The sequence below is a fragment of the Carassius gibelio genome, chromosome B23, assembly GCF_023724105.1.
Source record: "Carassius gibelio isolate Cgi1373 ecotype wild population from Czech Republic chromosome B23, carGib1.2-hapl.c, whole genome shotgun sequence".
Lineage (NCBI taxonomy): Eukaryota > Metazoa > Chordata > Actinopteri > Cypriniformes > Cyprinidae > Carassius > Carassius gibelio.
The window spans coordinates 8868958-8886479 of NC_068418.1; the positions used below are offsets into that span (position 1 = coordinate 8868958).

The 17522-nt window shown below is 38.8% G+C and overlaps 1 protein-coding gene across 6 annotated transcripts in view; it reads left to right on the top strand.

Annotated features, from left to right (window-relative positions):
• The window catches only part of LOC128011659 (neuron navigator 1), a 131956-nt gene extending 114515 nt beyond the window's left edge, over nucleotides 1-17441 (top strand). For 4 of the 6 annotated variants that reach the window (XM_052594307.1, XM_052594311.1, XM_052594308.1 and 1 more), the window contains 22 exons: nucleotides 929-970; nucleotides 1065-1204; nucleotides 1326-1505; nucleotides 2417-2469; nucleotides 3061-3084; nucleotides 5137-5214; nucleotides 5340-5423; nucleotides 6100-6211; nucleotides 6301-6419; nucleotides 8510-8694; nucleotides 8850-9012; nucleotides 9384-9588; nucleotides 9718-9815; nucleotides 9904-9999; nucleotides 10239-10407; nucleotides 10635-10870; nucleotides 10963-11117; nucleotides 11682-11753; nucleotides 11897-12093; nucleotides 12208-12326; nucleotides 12795-13004; nucleotides 13093-17441. In XM_052594307.1, coding sequence (XP_052450267.1) covers nucleotides 929-970; nucleotides 1065-1204; nucleotides 1326-1505; nucleotides 2417-2469; nucleotides 3061-3084; nucleotides 5137-5214; nucleotides 5340-5423; nucleotides 6100-6211; nucleotides 6301-6419; nucleotides 8510-8694; nucleotides 8850-9012; nucleotides 9384-9588; nucleotides 9718-9815; nucleotides 9904-9999; nucleotides 10239-10407; nucleotides 10635-10870; nucleotides 10963-11117; nucleotides 11682-11753; nucleotides 11897-12093; nucleotides 12208-12326; nucleotides 12795-13004; nucleotides 13093-13176 — 2821 coding nt within the window. In that variant the 3' untranslated portion in view covers nucleotides 13177-17441. The remainder of the gene's footprint in view (nucleotides 1-928; nucleotides 971-1064; nucleotides 1205-1325; nucleotides 1506-2416; nucleotides 2470-3060; nucleotides 3085-5136; nucleotides 5215-5339; nucleotides 5424-6099; nucleotides 6212-6300; nucleotides 6420-8509; nucleotides 8695-8849; nucleotides 9013-9383; nucleotides 9589-9717; nucleotides 9816-9903; nucleotides 10000-10238; nucleotides 10408-10634; nucleotides 10871-10962; nucleotides 11118-11681; nucleotides 11754-11896; nucleotides 12094-12207; nucleotides 12327-12794; nucleotides 13005-13092) is intronic. The other 2 variants (XM_052594309.1, XM_052594310.1) reach the window with 2 other exon arrangements.
• Nucleotides 17442-17522: the final 81 nt, after the last annotated feature.

The window sequence follows — 17522 nt, forward strand, 5'->3', positions numbered from 1 at the left end:
TAAACATCTTGTAATTTAAGCAGAATAATTGCAACATAAAGTGGAGCTAAGGTTAGAAAGCAAGAAGCTTGTGCAGTCAGAATGCCGGTCTGTCAGTCAAGACCAAATCAAGAAGCAACCTATAGCAATGCGTTATAACAACGGTATCTCAGATAATCTGACGGCAGATACATGACTGACCCTGCAGATACTGACCTCTATGGTTTTTGTGTGTCACATGCGCATTTGAGTGTCTTCATTTCCTTTTAATGGCAGTTGGCAAACCACTTTTGTTTTGATCTATGTGACTCCGCCCACTGGCAGTTTTACCCAGTTGGATTTTTGGTGTCAACCCGACCCTCCAGGTTGCCAGTTGGTTGAAAACGCTGCGTATTGCAGCCATGGAAGCCAGCAAACCTACGGTTCAGAGTCTGCAGATTCTACCTGAATTAAAAAGTTTCGGCACCCATCTAAAGCTCTATGACCAGAGGCATATTATTGTCATTTGTGTTTGTTCCTGTTGCATGTCCTCAATCTGGCAACCTGTGTGAGCGTCGAGTCTGGGGAGAAACAACTCTCTCCAATGTTTTGAATGTAGCATTCAGTATCCATTCAACCGCTAGCTATCAATATTACATACTACACTTTCAAATCTAACTCTATGCCAAAGTTTAATATTTAGCGTCTTGATGTTTTTACAGCACATTTGCACTCGCTTCACATCCACCTGAAAATCAAAGCAGAACAATTGCCTATGATGTTAACACTGTGATTATATCTCTGCTAATAATCCCTCTGACTGACCTCCTAATTGCTCATTTTGCTTTACAAATTACTGTGATCTCTTTTTGGAGTCTGATCTCTTCATTCCCATGCATAAGCGTCCTGTCATTTGAATAATGCTCTATTTTTCATTTTCTCGTTTCTCATTCTCTCTTTTTTTTTTCAGCTCACAAAGGGACAGAAATACTCTCCCAAAGAAAGGCTTAAGGTACTTCTCATTTCACTTCACCTCCACTGCTTCATGATAGTGGTACTCTTGATCTGTCCATGAACTAATGTCACACACCCTCATGTCCCATCAGCCAGCACATGTCCTCGCAGTCTGAGGAGGACAGTAAAGAGAGACGTCACTCGCACACTATAGTGAGCCTGACTGAGACCGACAGCCCGCCGCAGTTCCCTTCACCCAGACTGACAGGAAAAACACCACTGACGAGCATCAGTAAGTGACCGAACTCAACTCTAGCATTTGTCTTTGTCTGTGTCAGGCAGTATGCTGGGCACCTCTATCTGTTTTATCTCATACATAACCTCTGGCTCCCTCTGCTGTCTGTTATGTGCAGTAGCACCCAGCTCCACCTCAGGAACGCCAAGAATGACACGATCCAACAGCATCCCCGCTCACGAGGCCAGTTTTGAGCTGTACCAGGCCTCTCCGCTGGGCAGCACCTTATCGCTCGCCGAGCGGCCCAAGAGCATGATCCGATCCGGCTCCTTCAGAGACAGAGACGCCGGCGATGACGGTGAGACTCTGGATTTATATGGTAAAGTCTACAGGGGGAGTACAGGGGAAATTTCTGGACTGGTGAAGGTTGCAAGGTCGAATCCCACTAGGGATAAATATATTACCATTGTTGCCTTAAAGGGATACTCCACCCCAAAATGAAGATTTTGTCATTAATCAATTACCCCCATGTTGTTCCAAACCCATAAAAGCTTTGTTCGTCTTCAGAACACAATTTAAGATTTTGGATGAAAACTGGGAGGCTTGTGACTGTCCCATTGACTGCCAAGTATATAACAGTGTCAAGATCCAGAAAAGTATGGAAAGCACCGTCAGAATAGTCCATCTGGCATCAGTGATTCAACCGTAACGTTATGAAGCGACGAGAGTACTTTTTGTATGCCAATAAAACAAAAATAAGGACTTTATTTGTCTCTTCTGTCTCTTCTGTTTTCAGTTTATTCATGTATAGTTTATTATGTATCAAGTATTTTTGTCGATCATAACGTTACAGTTAAACCACTGATGGCAGATGGACTATTCTGATGATGCTTTTCATACTTTTCTGGATCTTGACAGTGATATTTTACAAGCCTCTCGGTTGTCTTCCCAAATATTTTAAATTTTGTTATGAAAATTAACTAAGCTTTTACAGGTTTGGAACGACATGGGGGTAAGCTAATAATGACAAAGTTTTCATTTTGGGTTGGAATAACCCTTAAAGCCTTGAATCAAAATGACTGTAATTTTATGCTAAAACATAGCTATGTAAACTATATGTGATTCAACAAGTGATAAACCAACACACGATAGGTTCAATAAATAATCAGATTTTGCTGAAATGTAGGATTTAGCTACTGAATAGCTCTCATTTATAATAGCTCACTCTTATGTGTTTTTCTCTGTGTGTGTGTCTCTTTCCACCTGTAGTTCATGGCTCAGTGCTCTCACTGGTGTCCAATGCCTCCTCCAGCTACTCCTCAGTAAGTATCCCAGCACTATTCTTCCCTCCAGAGCTCCACACACGTGTGTTTCGGCGCTAGACTGTCACGAACTGCTGATTTACTGGAGCCTCACAGCAGGGAGACTAGAGAAGCTTTCTCTGCTTTCCTTACTAAAAATGGAGCTGTTACTTGAACTGCTGCACATGACTGGGTGCTGATGTGAGCTATAGCTTGGACAGACCTGTTTTTGCAGGTCCACACCACAGTATAAACAAATAAAAAAGTCATAGCATTACGACATAAAAAAAATAAAAGGTGTCAAATATGTATTTCATTCACCGATTCACTCATAATTAAAGCTACTTTTATCATTCACAGCTGCTTAACCCACATGGCATATAAATAGTGAAACACTTTAACAATGCTTTATTAAAAATGCATTTAATGTCATTACTATTTAGGGCTGCACAATTAATTAAATCACAATATTTTTCAAAAAAAATCTGCCAGACCGTGCAGCCCTGTTTTAGACCTTTTTCATTTGTATTCCTATTTTTTCACTGTAAACTTCCATTTCTTTAGTATCTTATACTGTCTATCTGTCGTTCTTTTCTTCCGTGCTTCTCTCAGGCGGAGGAGAGAATACAGGGCGAGGTGAGTGTCTGTCTCTCTCTCTGATTTTCCCTCTCTTCATATTAATAAGCTGATTTTGTCATACATGTTCTCAGAGATCATAACAGCTGAGGTCAGCTAATGTTAGGAGCTAACGAACTAACACATTGATTCAAAGCCTTTAACTGCCATTAGCTGTCCAGAAGGCTGTTATGAGATTCCTCTGCTGTGTTTTTGTCAGTCCTGGTCGACTCTCTCTCAGTAGCTAAACACTTGCCACATATGTTGGTATTTATAACTGCCTCCATGTTCTGTGTTTCTTTACTGTAATGTGAAGGCATATTCACATCAGATGGGATAAAACAAACACCAAAAAATGTAAATAGAATAAAAATGAAATATTATATAATTAACAATTAAAGTAATTGTCAGATTCAAAATACTATATATATATATATATATATATATATATATATATATATATATATATATATATTTTTTTTTTTTTTATAGAAAAATACTTTGATATTTAAATGAAGGCCAGACATTTTATTGGTATAAACAATTAGGAAAATTACCTTGATTCAGAATAAAAGTTTAATTGGTGAATTAAATTGTAAATTGCAATAAACTGCCACATTTTCTTCATTTTACATAAAACTTATTTTAATAAAACTAAAAAACTTATTTCCAGCATCCTACCAATTAAGAAAATTGTTGATCTTGAATCTTGGTTCAGAATAAAAGAATATATATGTAAATGCTGGATTAAAATGGCAATTGCTAAATTGGTCATTTTATATGAAACCTATATATCTAGAATTTATATTAATAGAAATAAACAACAAAATAAAATAAAAAATCTTCAGCATCCAAACAAAAAGAAAATATAAATTCATATATACATTTATTGAATTGCATTTATAAATAAAGTATAATGTCATTTATCTAAAACATTCATATCTATACTATACTATAGTAAATTATCTGTAATTAATGTTAATAAAAATAACAATCAAAATAACATTTTCATAAAAAAATAATAATATACCATCAATTTAAAAATAAACAATAATTAATAATTATCCTTTCAAATGAAATGCATATAAGAGGAAATCTTTTAGACTTTTAGACTGCATTATGATCTTTTAGACGTGGCACATTGCATGCTGTGGTGCTGTTGTTTCATATCCTGATGGGAAAAGGCCTTCACTGTTTCGTGATACGTCTATGATCTCTGGATGCAAAATGCAGGCGTCTCGCCAAGTTACTTTGAAAACTCTCTTAGAGAGATGGACAAAAAGTGGACTTGGTGAAGTTTTGCATTCCAAGCCTGAGTCTGATTTCACTCATTGTGTCTGTGTCTCATGGTCTGTGTGTGAATATACTCACCATTTGTCTTTCTGTTGTGATTCAGCTGCATGTATAGAGTTTATCAGCCTGTTCCAAACAGAGATCATATAAACAGACACAGTTGCTGTAGGGAGTGCTAAATATCACCTGTCACAGTTTTCCAGCAGCTGCAGCTGACTGTAACACTGTCATTTAGGAAAAACGATGTATTATGTGTTTATGTCAAAGTAAATAACGTGATCATTAGAGGAATAGTTCACCAAAAATGGAAATTGTCATCATTTACTCCTGCGATGTCTATGAATGTCCCATAACGACAATCCTGTATGATTTGCTTTCTTTCCACAAAAGCAGACGATCCGCAGAATTTTTATTCTTTTTTTTATTATTGCTTTTTTTATCCAGTGGAATTCAATGGCAAGCTCAGAAATGCCAATATAAAAGTAGCCCATAAGCACTGCACAAATGAGATGTGAGAGCTTCATTAGAGAACATCGTCAGTCATTTAATGACCAGTTCTTATATAAAGCTATCAGAGGACTTCAGAGTACTTTCATGATATTTTTACTTGTTTTGTCTGTTTTTGGAGCTTGACAGTACTCAGTCATTCAGGTCTGGAACAACATGAGGAAGCGTAATGATGACAGAATTCTCATTGTTGGGAGAACTATTGCTTTAAATTGAATTCAGGTGTATGCATGGTATTATATGTTGGTTAATAACTTGTGCGGTTCTTCACAGCAAATCCGCAAGCTGAGGAGGGAGCTGGAGTCTTCCCAGGAGAAGGTGGCCAATCTGACCTCACAGCTGTCTGCTAATGTAAGTGTACACCGTCACTTATCAACGCACAAACTATTGTGTACGTACAGTACACCGTTCAGTTATTCTATTCATGAAAGAATCCTGGAAAAATCACAAAATGATTTTTATTTTTTTATCTATAGTCCAACCTGGTGGCAGCGTTTGAGCAGAGTCTGGCGCTCATGACCTCTCGACTCCAGAGCCTCTCCGTCAGCGCCGTGCAGAAGGCATGATGTTCAAATATTTTAGTCATTTCTGAGTCAAATTTTTTCTAATTTCTTTATATTATCGGACCATGTGTTTGAAACGTATTACCCCTTAACTGTCCTTTTACTGCCCATATTTAGATAAATACATGTAACCTCGGAGTCACAGAGAGCCAAAGAGCAAATCTGGGTCAAATTATGACTGAATGGATGTTGGGGGTTGCTGGCTAATTTACTGTCAAGGAGTCACTGTGTTTATCTGTGCAATGCTCCAAAATTTTGAGTTCATGATTTGCCTTTGGCTAAATTGACGCATATGTAGGAGGGTTTAGAAGTGACTTTCATGCCACATTGCCCTCTGTGAAAGAGCCGGTCTAGAGAGCTCATGCTGAGAGGCAGCGACCCGGATTCATGCATTCGTTTGAGTGGCTGTGACCCTACAGATCATTTCAGTGATTCAGAGAAAGCACATCATGTTGATGTACCAGTGGTGCACAGCTGGAGGAGCTTTTTTGTAGACGTCCCTGTGGCTTTGTCTGCCGTAAATGTCACCGGTCAAGTGCAGGCAGTAAATCAGAAGTTAACCTACATTTGTTTGGAAAACCGTCGGTAGCAGCGCTTTGGGGAATGTGGTTTGAGTGTTTGTGCTTTAAAGGGATGAGCACAGACTAAACACATCTGTGTTTTTTCTCTATAGGACAGTGAATTACTGGACCTTAGAGAAACAATCGAGAGCCTAAAGACCAAGAACATGGAGGCGCAAGCCGTCATCCAAGTCGCACTCAATAACCCAGATGTTGCCCCCAAAGGTGAAGACAGCAACTGTGCACATCAAATTGAGTTTTAGCTCAATATAGAATGAATGTTAGCAAACAAGCATCCTTATGTCTTCTCTCAGAGTTGCGGATGAGGAGGCAGAACTCATCCGAGAGCATCTCTAGTCTGAACAGTATTACCAGTCACTCCAGTGTGGGCAGCTTGAAAGACGACGCCAAGAAGAAGAAGAAAAAGAGCTGGGTAAGAGGAAAAAAGAGAATAAGATGGAATTATAGTGACTGTTATTATCTGCTATAGCGCATAACCACTGTCTCACGTATTCTTCTTCTTTTGTAAATCTCTAAGGTCTGTGAGGTAAGTGTATGTCTCTCTGAGGGAATATTTCTCATCTGTTGTTTCTAAGCGCTCTGTAAAGGTTATCATCGGTGCAGCTTCTCTCACAGTCACTGCCGCTTATACTTTCATATGTGTAAAATACTGTATGTTATAAATGTTAAGAGGTGAATTCACTAAGCAGATAGCACAAGTGGTCAACCGATAAATCCCAAATGGTGATATTTGTCATTTTTAACTACCGGTATCAGCCATCATGGTTTTTTTTTTTTTCTTTTGGTCAATGAGTGTTGAAAGCAGGACTTTTATTTGGACAGCACTGAAATCCAAGCGAGTGCAGAGACACTCTCCTTCTCCATCTTTATTAGCTTAGTGTCATCAATCAAACATGTCTTTAAATCCAGTACTATATCCAGTTTGCATCTACATCAAATTCATGTTATAATCATATTATATTCACCGTGTAGCCTACAGTATGTAAAATGAGAAAATATGATTCCCAGTTCACACAGAGTTACCAGATTACTGGATGTAGATATTCACAGTGTTTACTTTTTCACTTCTCTATCTGTGAAAAATACTATTCTAACATTAAATTCTGTCATTAATCATTCACCCTCATGTTGTTCCAAACCTGTAAGACCTTTGTTCATCTTCAGAACACAAATTAAGATATTTTTTATATTTATATTTGATATTTATAAGTCATTGTTTGTATTTCTTTGCACACGAAAAAAGTTATCTCGTAATTTCGTAAAATTACGGTTGTCAAATGGATTATTTTAATGATGATCTTACTACATTTATGGACCTTGATCGTGGTAGTACCCTTGCTGTCTATGGAGGGTCAGAGAGCTCTCGGATTTCATCAAAAACATCTTAATTTGTGTTCTGAAGATGAACAAAGGTCTTACAGGTTTGGAACGACATGAGGGTGAGTAATTAATGACAGAATTTACATTTTTGGATGAACTAACCCTTAAAGATGCTGTTTGAAATCTAATTTTTTTAATTTTACAGATTTTTATATATTTTTTTAAATGATTCATCTCTAATTTTAATAAATATATTTTACAACAAATCTAAATTCATTTGCAAAAATTGGTTATGCATGCAATATTTTATTACATTAATCATTCAGCTGACGCTTTTATCTAAAGTGACTTACAATTGCTACATACGTCAGAGGTCACATGCCTCTGGAGCAACTAGGGGTTAAGTGTCTTGCTCAGGGACACATTGGTGTCTCACAGTGGATTCGAACCCAGGTCTCTCACACCAAAGGCATGTGTCTTATCCACTGCACCAACACTACCATATATATATATATTTTTGGCCTATATTGGACATCAGCCACCCTGCTTTACGAGATATACTCTATCAGCCATGCAAAATCTGTATTGGTCAACCTCTAGTTAGCACCAGCTGCTAAGAATTGCAAAAATGGAGACCCACATGATTTTGCAATTGTGCCATGACCTGAATTGCATTAATTACTTCAGTGCATCAGCAGCTTATAAAGTGGTGCAAGGGACCAGCTCTATCACTAGGCTCCATTCATTCTTAGTGAATTCCCTCTAGAATGCTATATTACTAACACTGTAAACATGTGGTAACACTGTGAACGTGTCATGTGGCTATGACAGAAGAAAAAGAGAAGCAGTTATTAACTCTGTCACACATACAAGAATGAAGCTGCAGCTGTACACTCACACTAACTCTGGCATGTGTAGGAGAGACACATCACGTTGCATGTTGAAATAATTTGTTACAGCTCTTTGCTATTTTACCTGTGTTTTATTTTTTGTGGTTCAAGGCTATAAGCTCATTTATAGGAATGATTGCATCTCAAATTTTAAATCTCCGTAAAATATGATTATTAAGAAGCTGATAACATTTCCACATGTATATATGAAAAATTCAGAATAAACAAATATTTATTATGAATTACTTCCTTGTGTTTTAAGTTTTCTGCCTTTCTCTCGATTTCTCTGTAGTTACGAAGTTCTTTTGGCAAGGCGTTCAGCATTAAGAAGGGCGCTAAAGGTGGCTCCATGTACTCTGATATTGAAGAGATCGCCACTCCAGATTCTTCTGCACCCAACTCACCAAAACTGGGTCATGAAGAGGGAGAGAACCCGCCCGCTTCCCTCGCATCCAGCCAATCAGCCACGTCCTCTGTGTGAGTAAAGTCCTCAAGTCCCAATCACAATACCAAGTGAAAATTAGGCAAAAGTGGGCAATTTCACTTTTGAAATGCAGCAGCAATTGGAGTGTTACACCTTTTTGACTGCTTTTAAGTGTTAGCACTTTTTAAATGACATTGCGTTCTAACAGGATCCAGGAAAGCAACGAGGAAAACGATGGCGATGAGAAGATGGTGTCAGAGCTGCGGTCTGAGCTGTGGGAGAAAGAGATGAAACTGACAGACATTCGGCTAGAAGCGCTGAACTCAGCTCACCAGCTGGAGCAGCTACAAGAGACCATGAACAACATGCAGGTCAGTGGCTGCTTTAGTAATGATTTGGTATTACCTTTGCTCTGCTAGTTTTCATCGGCAAAATCCAGTCCTGTCCATTGGAATCTACACCCTTGGCAGTTACACATAAGGGTGATAGATTTCACAGTTTTTGCAATGGGTTTAAGTTGGTCATGTCAATTTGTCAGAGTGACCAACACAAAGCTAAGTGGTTTGAACGCTACTTCTGTGTAAGCATACATCACTACACTATTGACAGTAGATGATGGATATATCTTGCCTGTGACATTTCACAAATATGTGAAACCTTGCATATCTTCACTGGAGTTCATGACTTTGCACGTCAAACATTACATTGAAATCCAATCTTTCATCAAAATCTCTCATTGTAGAGTATGGTGGAGAACCTGAAGGCAGAGAACGATCAGCTGAAAACAGGAAGTGCCCCATCATCCCTTGTCCTTCCGTGCACCCCACCTTCTACTTCCACCTCCCAACCGTCCGGTCTGGCCAGCCTCCTGAACTGCAACCAAACCAAACCAGCCATGAGCCTCACCAAGTCCTTCAGCCTCAGCCTCAATGAGTGCTCCAACACTGGTGGGTTCCTCTAGTCATGCCATATCATACTTAAACATAAAAACTTGTTAGCTCCAAGCATTGCTTCCATTACTGATCTAGAGATGTCACTGGTGGATTGAGTTAAACTAATTTATTTCTGTCAAGCAGACATTGCTCCTATGGAGTTACTGAGCTTTTCATCTCAGAGGAATGAGGTCTTTACGCGTGTGGTGGTCCGTATAGCTGACCAGCAAGTGTCCAGAGAGGTGAATACGTGAAAACATATTGCAAATGGCTTTACATACATGAACATTAGATCAAATGCACTAAATAAGGCAACTGGTGTACAATCAGCAGGTGAGGCAGCAGGATTTCTACATCGGCTCTGTGAGGATTCATGGGAAAACCGAATGGTCTATGTTAGACACGGACATCTCCACAGTTTTCAGGGTGAGATCTCTTTCTGTGGTGTAAAGACAGCTTAAAATTATTCAATTAATGCAAAAAATTAAGGCCGTGATTTTAAAATGAGAATGTAGTATACAAAAGTTGTATGAACAAAAAATATTTAAAATGTTTTTTTTTATTATATGATGGATGGATGGATGGATAGATAGATAGATAATTTAAATTAATGTATTTTTTTATATAATAATTAATCAAATGTGTTCTTTGTATCCGTACATCAGAACTATATTTCGCAGGTGGATCCCAGTGCGAGTATGGGACTGTCTGTCGACTCTATCCACAGTTACAGTATTGATCAGAGCAGGAGGGTGCTTGGAGACGAAGTCCCAGAAAGTTCCCCCTGTGACTGTTTAAAAAAGGGTCCTGGATTTGTCACTGTTGCCCTCAAAGGTGAAAAACGTACACTTTTTAACTTGTCCTACACAGGTACAACGTGAGGTGTCCTAACTAAGAGTGAAATTATGTTCAAACTGGCCAAAAATCACAGGCGTCTGAACAGATGCTGTGCTTAATTCCCTTTATAATGTTAGAAACTCGGACTCCCTATATGAAAAAAGTGCAGTTCCCCATGGCACTTGTCACTGACCTCTGGTTCAACTAATCTCACTCTATTCCAGGCTTTAAGGAGAAGTGTGTGGACAGTCTGGTGTTTGAGACGCTCATCCCCAAGCCCATGATGCAACACTACATAAGTCTGCTTCTGAAGCACCGGCGGCTGGTCCTGTCGGGCCCGAGCGGCACGGGGAAGACCTACCTCAACACCCGACTGGCTGAGTACCTGCTGGAGAGGAGCGGCCGTGACCCCGGCCCTGGCCTTATCACCACCTTCAACATGCACCAACAGACCTGCAAGGTGAAGCCTAGAAATCACACTTCCCAGGAAACACTGACTGGTTTGGTGTGACCAGCAGTTGTAAAGCCTCACTTTGGTCTTCTCTTCCCCAGGACCTCCAGCTGTACCTGTCTAATCTGGCCAATCAGATTGACCGAGATTGTGGCACTGAGGACATTCCATTGGTCATTATCTTGGACGATATCAGTGACGCGTCTTCCATCACTGACCTGGTCAATAGTGCACTGACCTGCAAATATCACAAATGGTGAGGAAGCTCCTATGTTAAGAACACAATATTGTGTTTTTTGTCGAATTTCTTAAAAAATATAATAATCATATTTTTAAAGGTAGAATAATATGTAGGGAAAATTAAGCATTTTTTGTGTTTTTTTGGCAATTAAGTCTATTTCTTCCCAAAGTCTAATCACTGTAATGTGAAACAGTACATAATATAAATCATATTAAAATTAAAACCTGCATAAATTAGAGGCAGTATATTTAAAGCTAACATAACTTTATTAATACTTAACGTAATAAAAACAATAAATTATATTTGCAGTACAGTAATGAGAATGTGGTAGAAAATATTTTTTGTGGTTTTCTTATTTTTTTAAATCGTCAATGTCATTAATTCTTAATGATGCAAAAAAAATTCTAATTTTATTTTTATAAAATATAATTTAACAGAAAAATTACCTGAAAAAATTTCTTGACAAACTTTGTGAGATACTCTTTGACAGGATTTTATTTTTTCTAAATTAAATTTTTCTTGGGAAGTATTTTTCCTGTATATTATATTTTATAAATTGGTTATGGTTATTTGTTTCAGTCCTTACGTCATTGGAACCACCAATCAGTCTGTTAAGATGTCATCCAACCATGGCCTGCATCTCAGCTTCAGGTAAGTTCCTAATTTCTTTAGCACTGTTTCATTCAAGTTTTTAGATTGTGGTACGACAATATTAAATCTGAAAAAAATGAAAATAAAAAGTTGAAATTCCATATCAATACGCTAACCATTTGTAATTTTCTGTTTGCCTGAAGAATGGTCACCTTCTCCAACAACGTGGAGCCTGCAAATGGTTTCCTAGTGCGTTACTTGCACAGGAAGTTGATCGAGGCGGAGGACGAAAGCACAGTTCACAGTGCTGAGGTGCTGAGGGTTCTGGACTGGGTGCCTAAACTCTGGTACCATCTCCATACCTTCCTGGAGAAACACAGCACCTCTGACTTCCTCATAGGTACAGCCTTACACGTTCTGAATGTCTTACACAGTGCTCTTCAGAAAAAAAACAACCTTTCAAAGGTTAGGTTAAAACCTACAGCAACTTAAGTTTTTGCTCCTGTCTGTGCAGGTCCCTGCTTCTTCTTGTCTTGCCCAGTATCATTAGCAGAGTTTCGCTCCTGGTTTATTGACCTCTGGAACCAGTCTATTATTCCTTATCTTCAGGAGGGAGCTAAGGATGGTGTGAAGGTAAGCGGCTCATAGCATCTGATTACAGAAGAATTGATGTCTAACCCTACTCTTTGATGGCCAACATCCAGCAGAGTTTAGGAGTTATGGAGTAAGATGGTTCAAACTTGAAATTGAAACACACTTCACGAAAGACTCAGCTTATACTCCCAATTGAATTCAACAGCTTCTAAGTTAACAACTGATGAAAAGCTGCTTATATAGACAGTTAACTTACCTTTTTGGTCCAGACATAGCTGATGCGAAGTGACAACAATGTTGACTTTAATTGCCATTAGTTCTTTGAAGTCGGCTTATGTCGTGGCTTTTGCAACTTGGCCAAAATGAGGCAAATCACTAGGTTTCAGAACAGAGCTCATCTGTTACTAAAAGAGTTGCATTTCATATGTTGGATCATATGATACTTATTGTGTCTTCTCAAAGTGCAGTGTTGTCTTGAAGCTCAATCTCTGCACTGATATACTTCAGGTCCATGGTCAGAAATCAGCGTGGGAGGATCCAGTGGAGTGGGTGAGGGATACGCTGCCTTGGCCTTCAGCTCAACAAGACCAGGCCAAACTCTTTCACCTCCCTCCGCCAACCAATGGCCCCAATTCTGCTCCAACACAGCAGCCTAGTGACGACAGGGACACATCCAACAGGGACACGTCTCTGTCCACAATGGAGTCTGATCCACTGGTGAGTGTCTAGTTCAACTACACCTGAACCTTTGTGAACAAATCAGCATGTGTTGTGACAAGCTGTCCTTGTTCTGTCCCTCATTCAGATGGCAATGCTGCTGAAACTCCAGGAGTCTGCCAACTACATCGAATCGCCCGAACGGGACATTTCTGGCAACCCCACTTTCTAGGCTGAGCTATAAGACTCGTGAGCTTACTAATGGCTAGTGCTGTTCTGTACAGCTGATTTGCACCTCCTGTCTCCTTCAAAAGGCTTGGGAGAGTCGAGAAGAGAAACTCAAGAAACATCCATGTCAAGGCAGACAAAACTCTTAAGTCTGAAAGAAAAGCAGAAGAACCGATCCTGCCAGATCTGAGCGAGAATCTTTTTTGCACTGTTGTCTTAACCGGTCCTTCCTTTGCTTATTTAACCTGCAAGTGGCATGGCAATACTTGCACCTGGGGATTGTGAAGATTGGACGATTGTGAAGATGAAATGTTCTTGTCTACCATACTGAGAACAAAATGTGCTCCACAGTTGTTTGCTATTACTTTCGCTTTGAGTAATATCTGACCATATGGACCAAAAAATCTATTTATTCTTGTTTGAAAAAGTACCGAAACTCCATCCTCAAGATCAAGTCGCCTGAACCCTGTACACAAGGTGCGGTCACATTTAGACCATCTCGCATGGATGCAAAATGTAATGTACAAGATGGTGCTTAGAAAATTCAGCCTTAAATGATGTCCCTCCATATATCATAAATTCAGTTCCATAGCAATCCGAATATTACTCTATATTACCTCACAGTTTGCACAGTGATGCAGTTTTAAGGTGCAGTACATACCCATAACACGGTTGCATTCATTCCTATCAAACACGCAGACATCAGACAGATGTCTACTGTAGATCTCTAAGAGGATGCACATTGATTCGTAGCTTTCAATCAAGAGCACTGACTGGTTGTTCAAGATTTGTAGGTTGCTTGCTCCAATGGAGAGTTGAAGCAACAAAACAACCAGAAGATGTGAGACTTTGAGGCGACATGAGTCATAGAGACTGTTGGCGATGGATAAAGTTCAATTATATGCAAATGTCTACCTAATGGGAGAACAGATAATGAAGCTCATGTGATCTGCTGCATGACATTGTTTAAAAAAGTTGCTGGATTAAGGTGGCACTTGAAGATGCAGCAAAGCTGGGAATGACTGCAGGAGGGTTCGTGTGATCCCACGCCTGATACAGTCGGAGGGCGACCTCAGGTGAATAAATAGCTGTCAGTTATAACAAAGGTGCTGTTACCGGTGAATGGGAACAGTATGCATAAATTATGTGTGTCCAGTGCTTTTGACCTTGAAGTACAGATATACTTAATTTTCCATGTTTCGCTCCATCTCACACACCATTGTGCATTCAAGCCCTTTAAATTAAACTTAAGCTGTTAGTTTCGTGATCATGGGAATGTCCTAGTGGGCCTTCAAGCACTCAAATATCTTGCTCAGTCGCTTTTGTCCATGCACAAGTCCATGGCATGCACAAAAAAACGGGCTGCACACAGATGTTGTGCTCAGACAAGAATTGCTTAACGTGGACTGTGCGAGCCGGAGCTGAACATGGGCAAGGAAAGTATATTTTCATCTTTAGATCCAGTACCCAAGGTGCTCATAGATCATCAGGATAATCAAAGGCTTTGTTCGCACTGACACCCCAAACCCAGTTCACTTGGCTTTGTACTGATGTAGCAACTAATGTAGGTCCTGTTTCCATCTGGTATTGACGTGTTTCAAATGCATCTCGTTTCTCCCCTTTTATTTTGGGATACTCAACATCTTTTTGAAGAGTCCCAAGTGCGTCACACAAATACAATTAAAAGGAATTGAAAAGGAATTGAAAGTAAATGAAAAAGATACAGATTTTAGCTGCCAACACCACAAAATTTGAATTATTTTGGTGCACCTTCTCTCAACACGTCTCAGAACAATCAGGTGTTATTTGAGCAGGTGGTAAGAAGGTGATGCTTCACTTCAGTTCGGAGCACATCCAGGACAAATAAGGATTCATATTATTAATGCGATGTGGTCACATGCATTTTTGACTACCTCTGTATGTGGTTTCAGTGATCCGATCACAGTTTTAGACCATGTTTACACCTGCATTTAGAGCCTAACACTTGATCGGATCAAGGTGGAAACAGGACTGTAAATATACTGGATATTGGCTCCACTGCCTGAACAAACTAAGCCAATTTGAGCTCCTGCAAAATAAGATCAGAATTGTTTTCAGTGTGAACAAAGCCAGGATGGTTTAAACAATTTGTTTTGTCTGGAGGAGGTTTAGCAATTTATGTTTGGCCTTTGTTATGTCTAGAGTTTCAAAGCAAAATCACATCAATGTTAGCTCATGGTTTTACACACACTTATATCCTTTGGTCTTCTGTAACAATGTAGCCAGTTTTGGAATTACGTTTTATTATTATTATTATTATTATTTCTGGTAATTTTAAGTCACAGGATGACCCCATGTCAGGGTCTTTTACAAACTCTCAAATCATTCCAGGAACAACTATGATTATGACACAATATCTTGAAATTCAGCACACCCTAAAAAATATCAATGGTGGATTGTAACTCATTAACATGTTTGCTATTGGCTGATTACAGGTGCTCCAGAACTGTATTTGCATGAAAGCTTTACCTGAGGAAAATTTTAGCTAAAAAAGGCACCTTATCATGAGACGCATGTGTTGGCAACCAGTCTACAAGAGCAAAGTGTTCTTTTTCATAAATTACCAAATTGAAACTGAATTTCTCTTTTACATGTACTAACCAGTTAGCACTATAGCAATGTCAGATGAAATGTAATCTGAGAATGAATTCAGTTTGCCAACACACCTAGTGCTGTTGATGATGCTTGCTAAATCTTGTGCTCGTGTTATACGTGTCCTGTTACCGTCAGATGTAGCTCTCCAGATGAATAACCAGAGGAACATTTTTTAAAGGTCTTTTTCTATGTTTGTTTGTTTTTTACTAAATAATCTGATTCTGACACTTGTAAATAGATTTGCAGAAAAAAAGCAAAAAAAAACCCAACAAAAAGATCTATGGTAGAACAAACAAGGATAAAATATAACAACTACTGTAGAAACTGAATGTGTCTGGTTAGATATACATTACAGCAAGGATCGCAGTCATCTCTCACTTATCGCCTTTCCCGTAGAGGCAAGTTAACTGCCACAAAGTAACTAGATCTGTATCCGTTGGTCACTATAAAAGTGTCCTCTGGATTCTCTTCCGGATCGTACAAGGTATTGAATGGCTTTTACGATTGAGTTGGACATAACAACCCATAAAAAAAAACAGTAAAAAATAAATAAATAAGTGGCAGCAGTGCTTCAAATCACACAAGTACCTCAAAATCTGTTTTAACAGCTCATCATATGATCATAAACTTCCCTTAATTGCTTAAGGATAGTTTCGGGCTTTGGGGACGGTTCCCCGGTGTTTGTCATGAAAATGTGCCTGATATAAGCCAACTCGTTGGACATTGCAATACCTAAACTATTACGTTTTGCAAGGGATTGTTTGCTGTGGTGGATAAGTATGCGAGCGAACGTGTTATCCTTTTTTATGCTAGCTTATAAAATAACTTTGAGATCTGAGCTCGCCGGTCGTCTCGTTTCCAGATGTCCTGGAAATTTGAGGCTGCTTTAGCTAGCATAAACTAAAGCCATTTCCCACCGTCTCTTCTCATCTCACAGATATATTTGCCATCATAATACAGTGTGCTTTATCATATCTGCTGTCTTGCATATGAACTGATACAGTTTGAACCTAAAATGAGTGTCTATCTAAGTTTCGATTAAGTTATTCATTATTTGTATTGTTTTACGACTAAAAACGCTGAATGTTCAAGCACAATAATTATACAAAACCTGTGCTTTGTAAACTTGTTTTTTTTTTCACTCATTTTAGATGAAACCGGTTCAATATTGTTTTACTCAAAACAGATTGATTTGTCACTATGCATCATGAATAACATTGTAGAGTTGAGTTGTTAGTACCAATGACAGAAAACAGTGGTATATGTGATAAGCTAATGTGCAGGTTTGATAATGTTTTAATGGAAAAACACCTTGGACCTATTTTAAACAAATACTATGTTTTTCTTTCTCTTCTTCTTCCTCATTTTTTTCCTTGCTTTCTTTAAGAAATCGTTCTATTTTGTATAGAACATTGCAATTGTAAACATTGTAAATAGTGAACTCATCTGCGACCACAATCACAGTAAAATATGAAAATGTCTGGCCCTATTATGAGACACCTTTTGTTATTGTTCGTTTTTCTAATTTTTTGCAAACTGTCTGCTGGGAAGGGGTTATAAAGGCATGTGCTGATCTGAGAGAATTTCTTCCATCAAATGTTCACTCACGTTTCCAATAAACTTGTGCCATCCCTACAGTGGTTTTTGTGCATTTATTAAAAAATGCTATTTGGGAATTATTACATAAATGTTATAGAACGTGACAGCTAATCAATA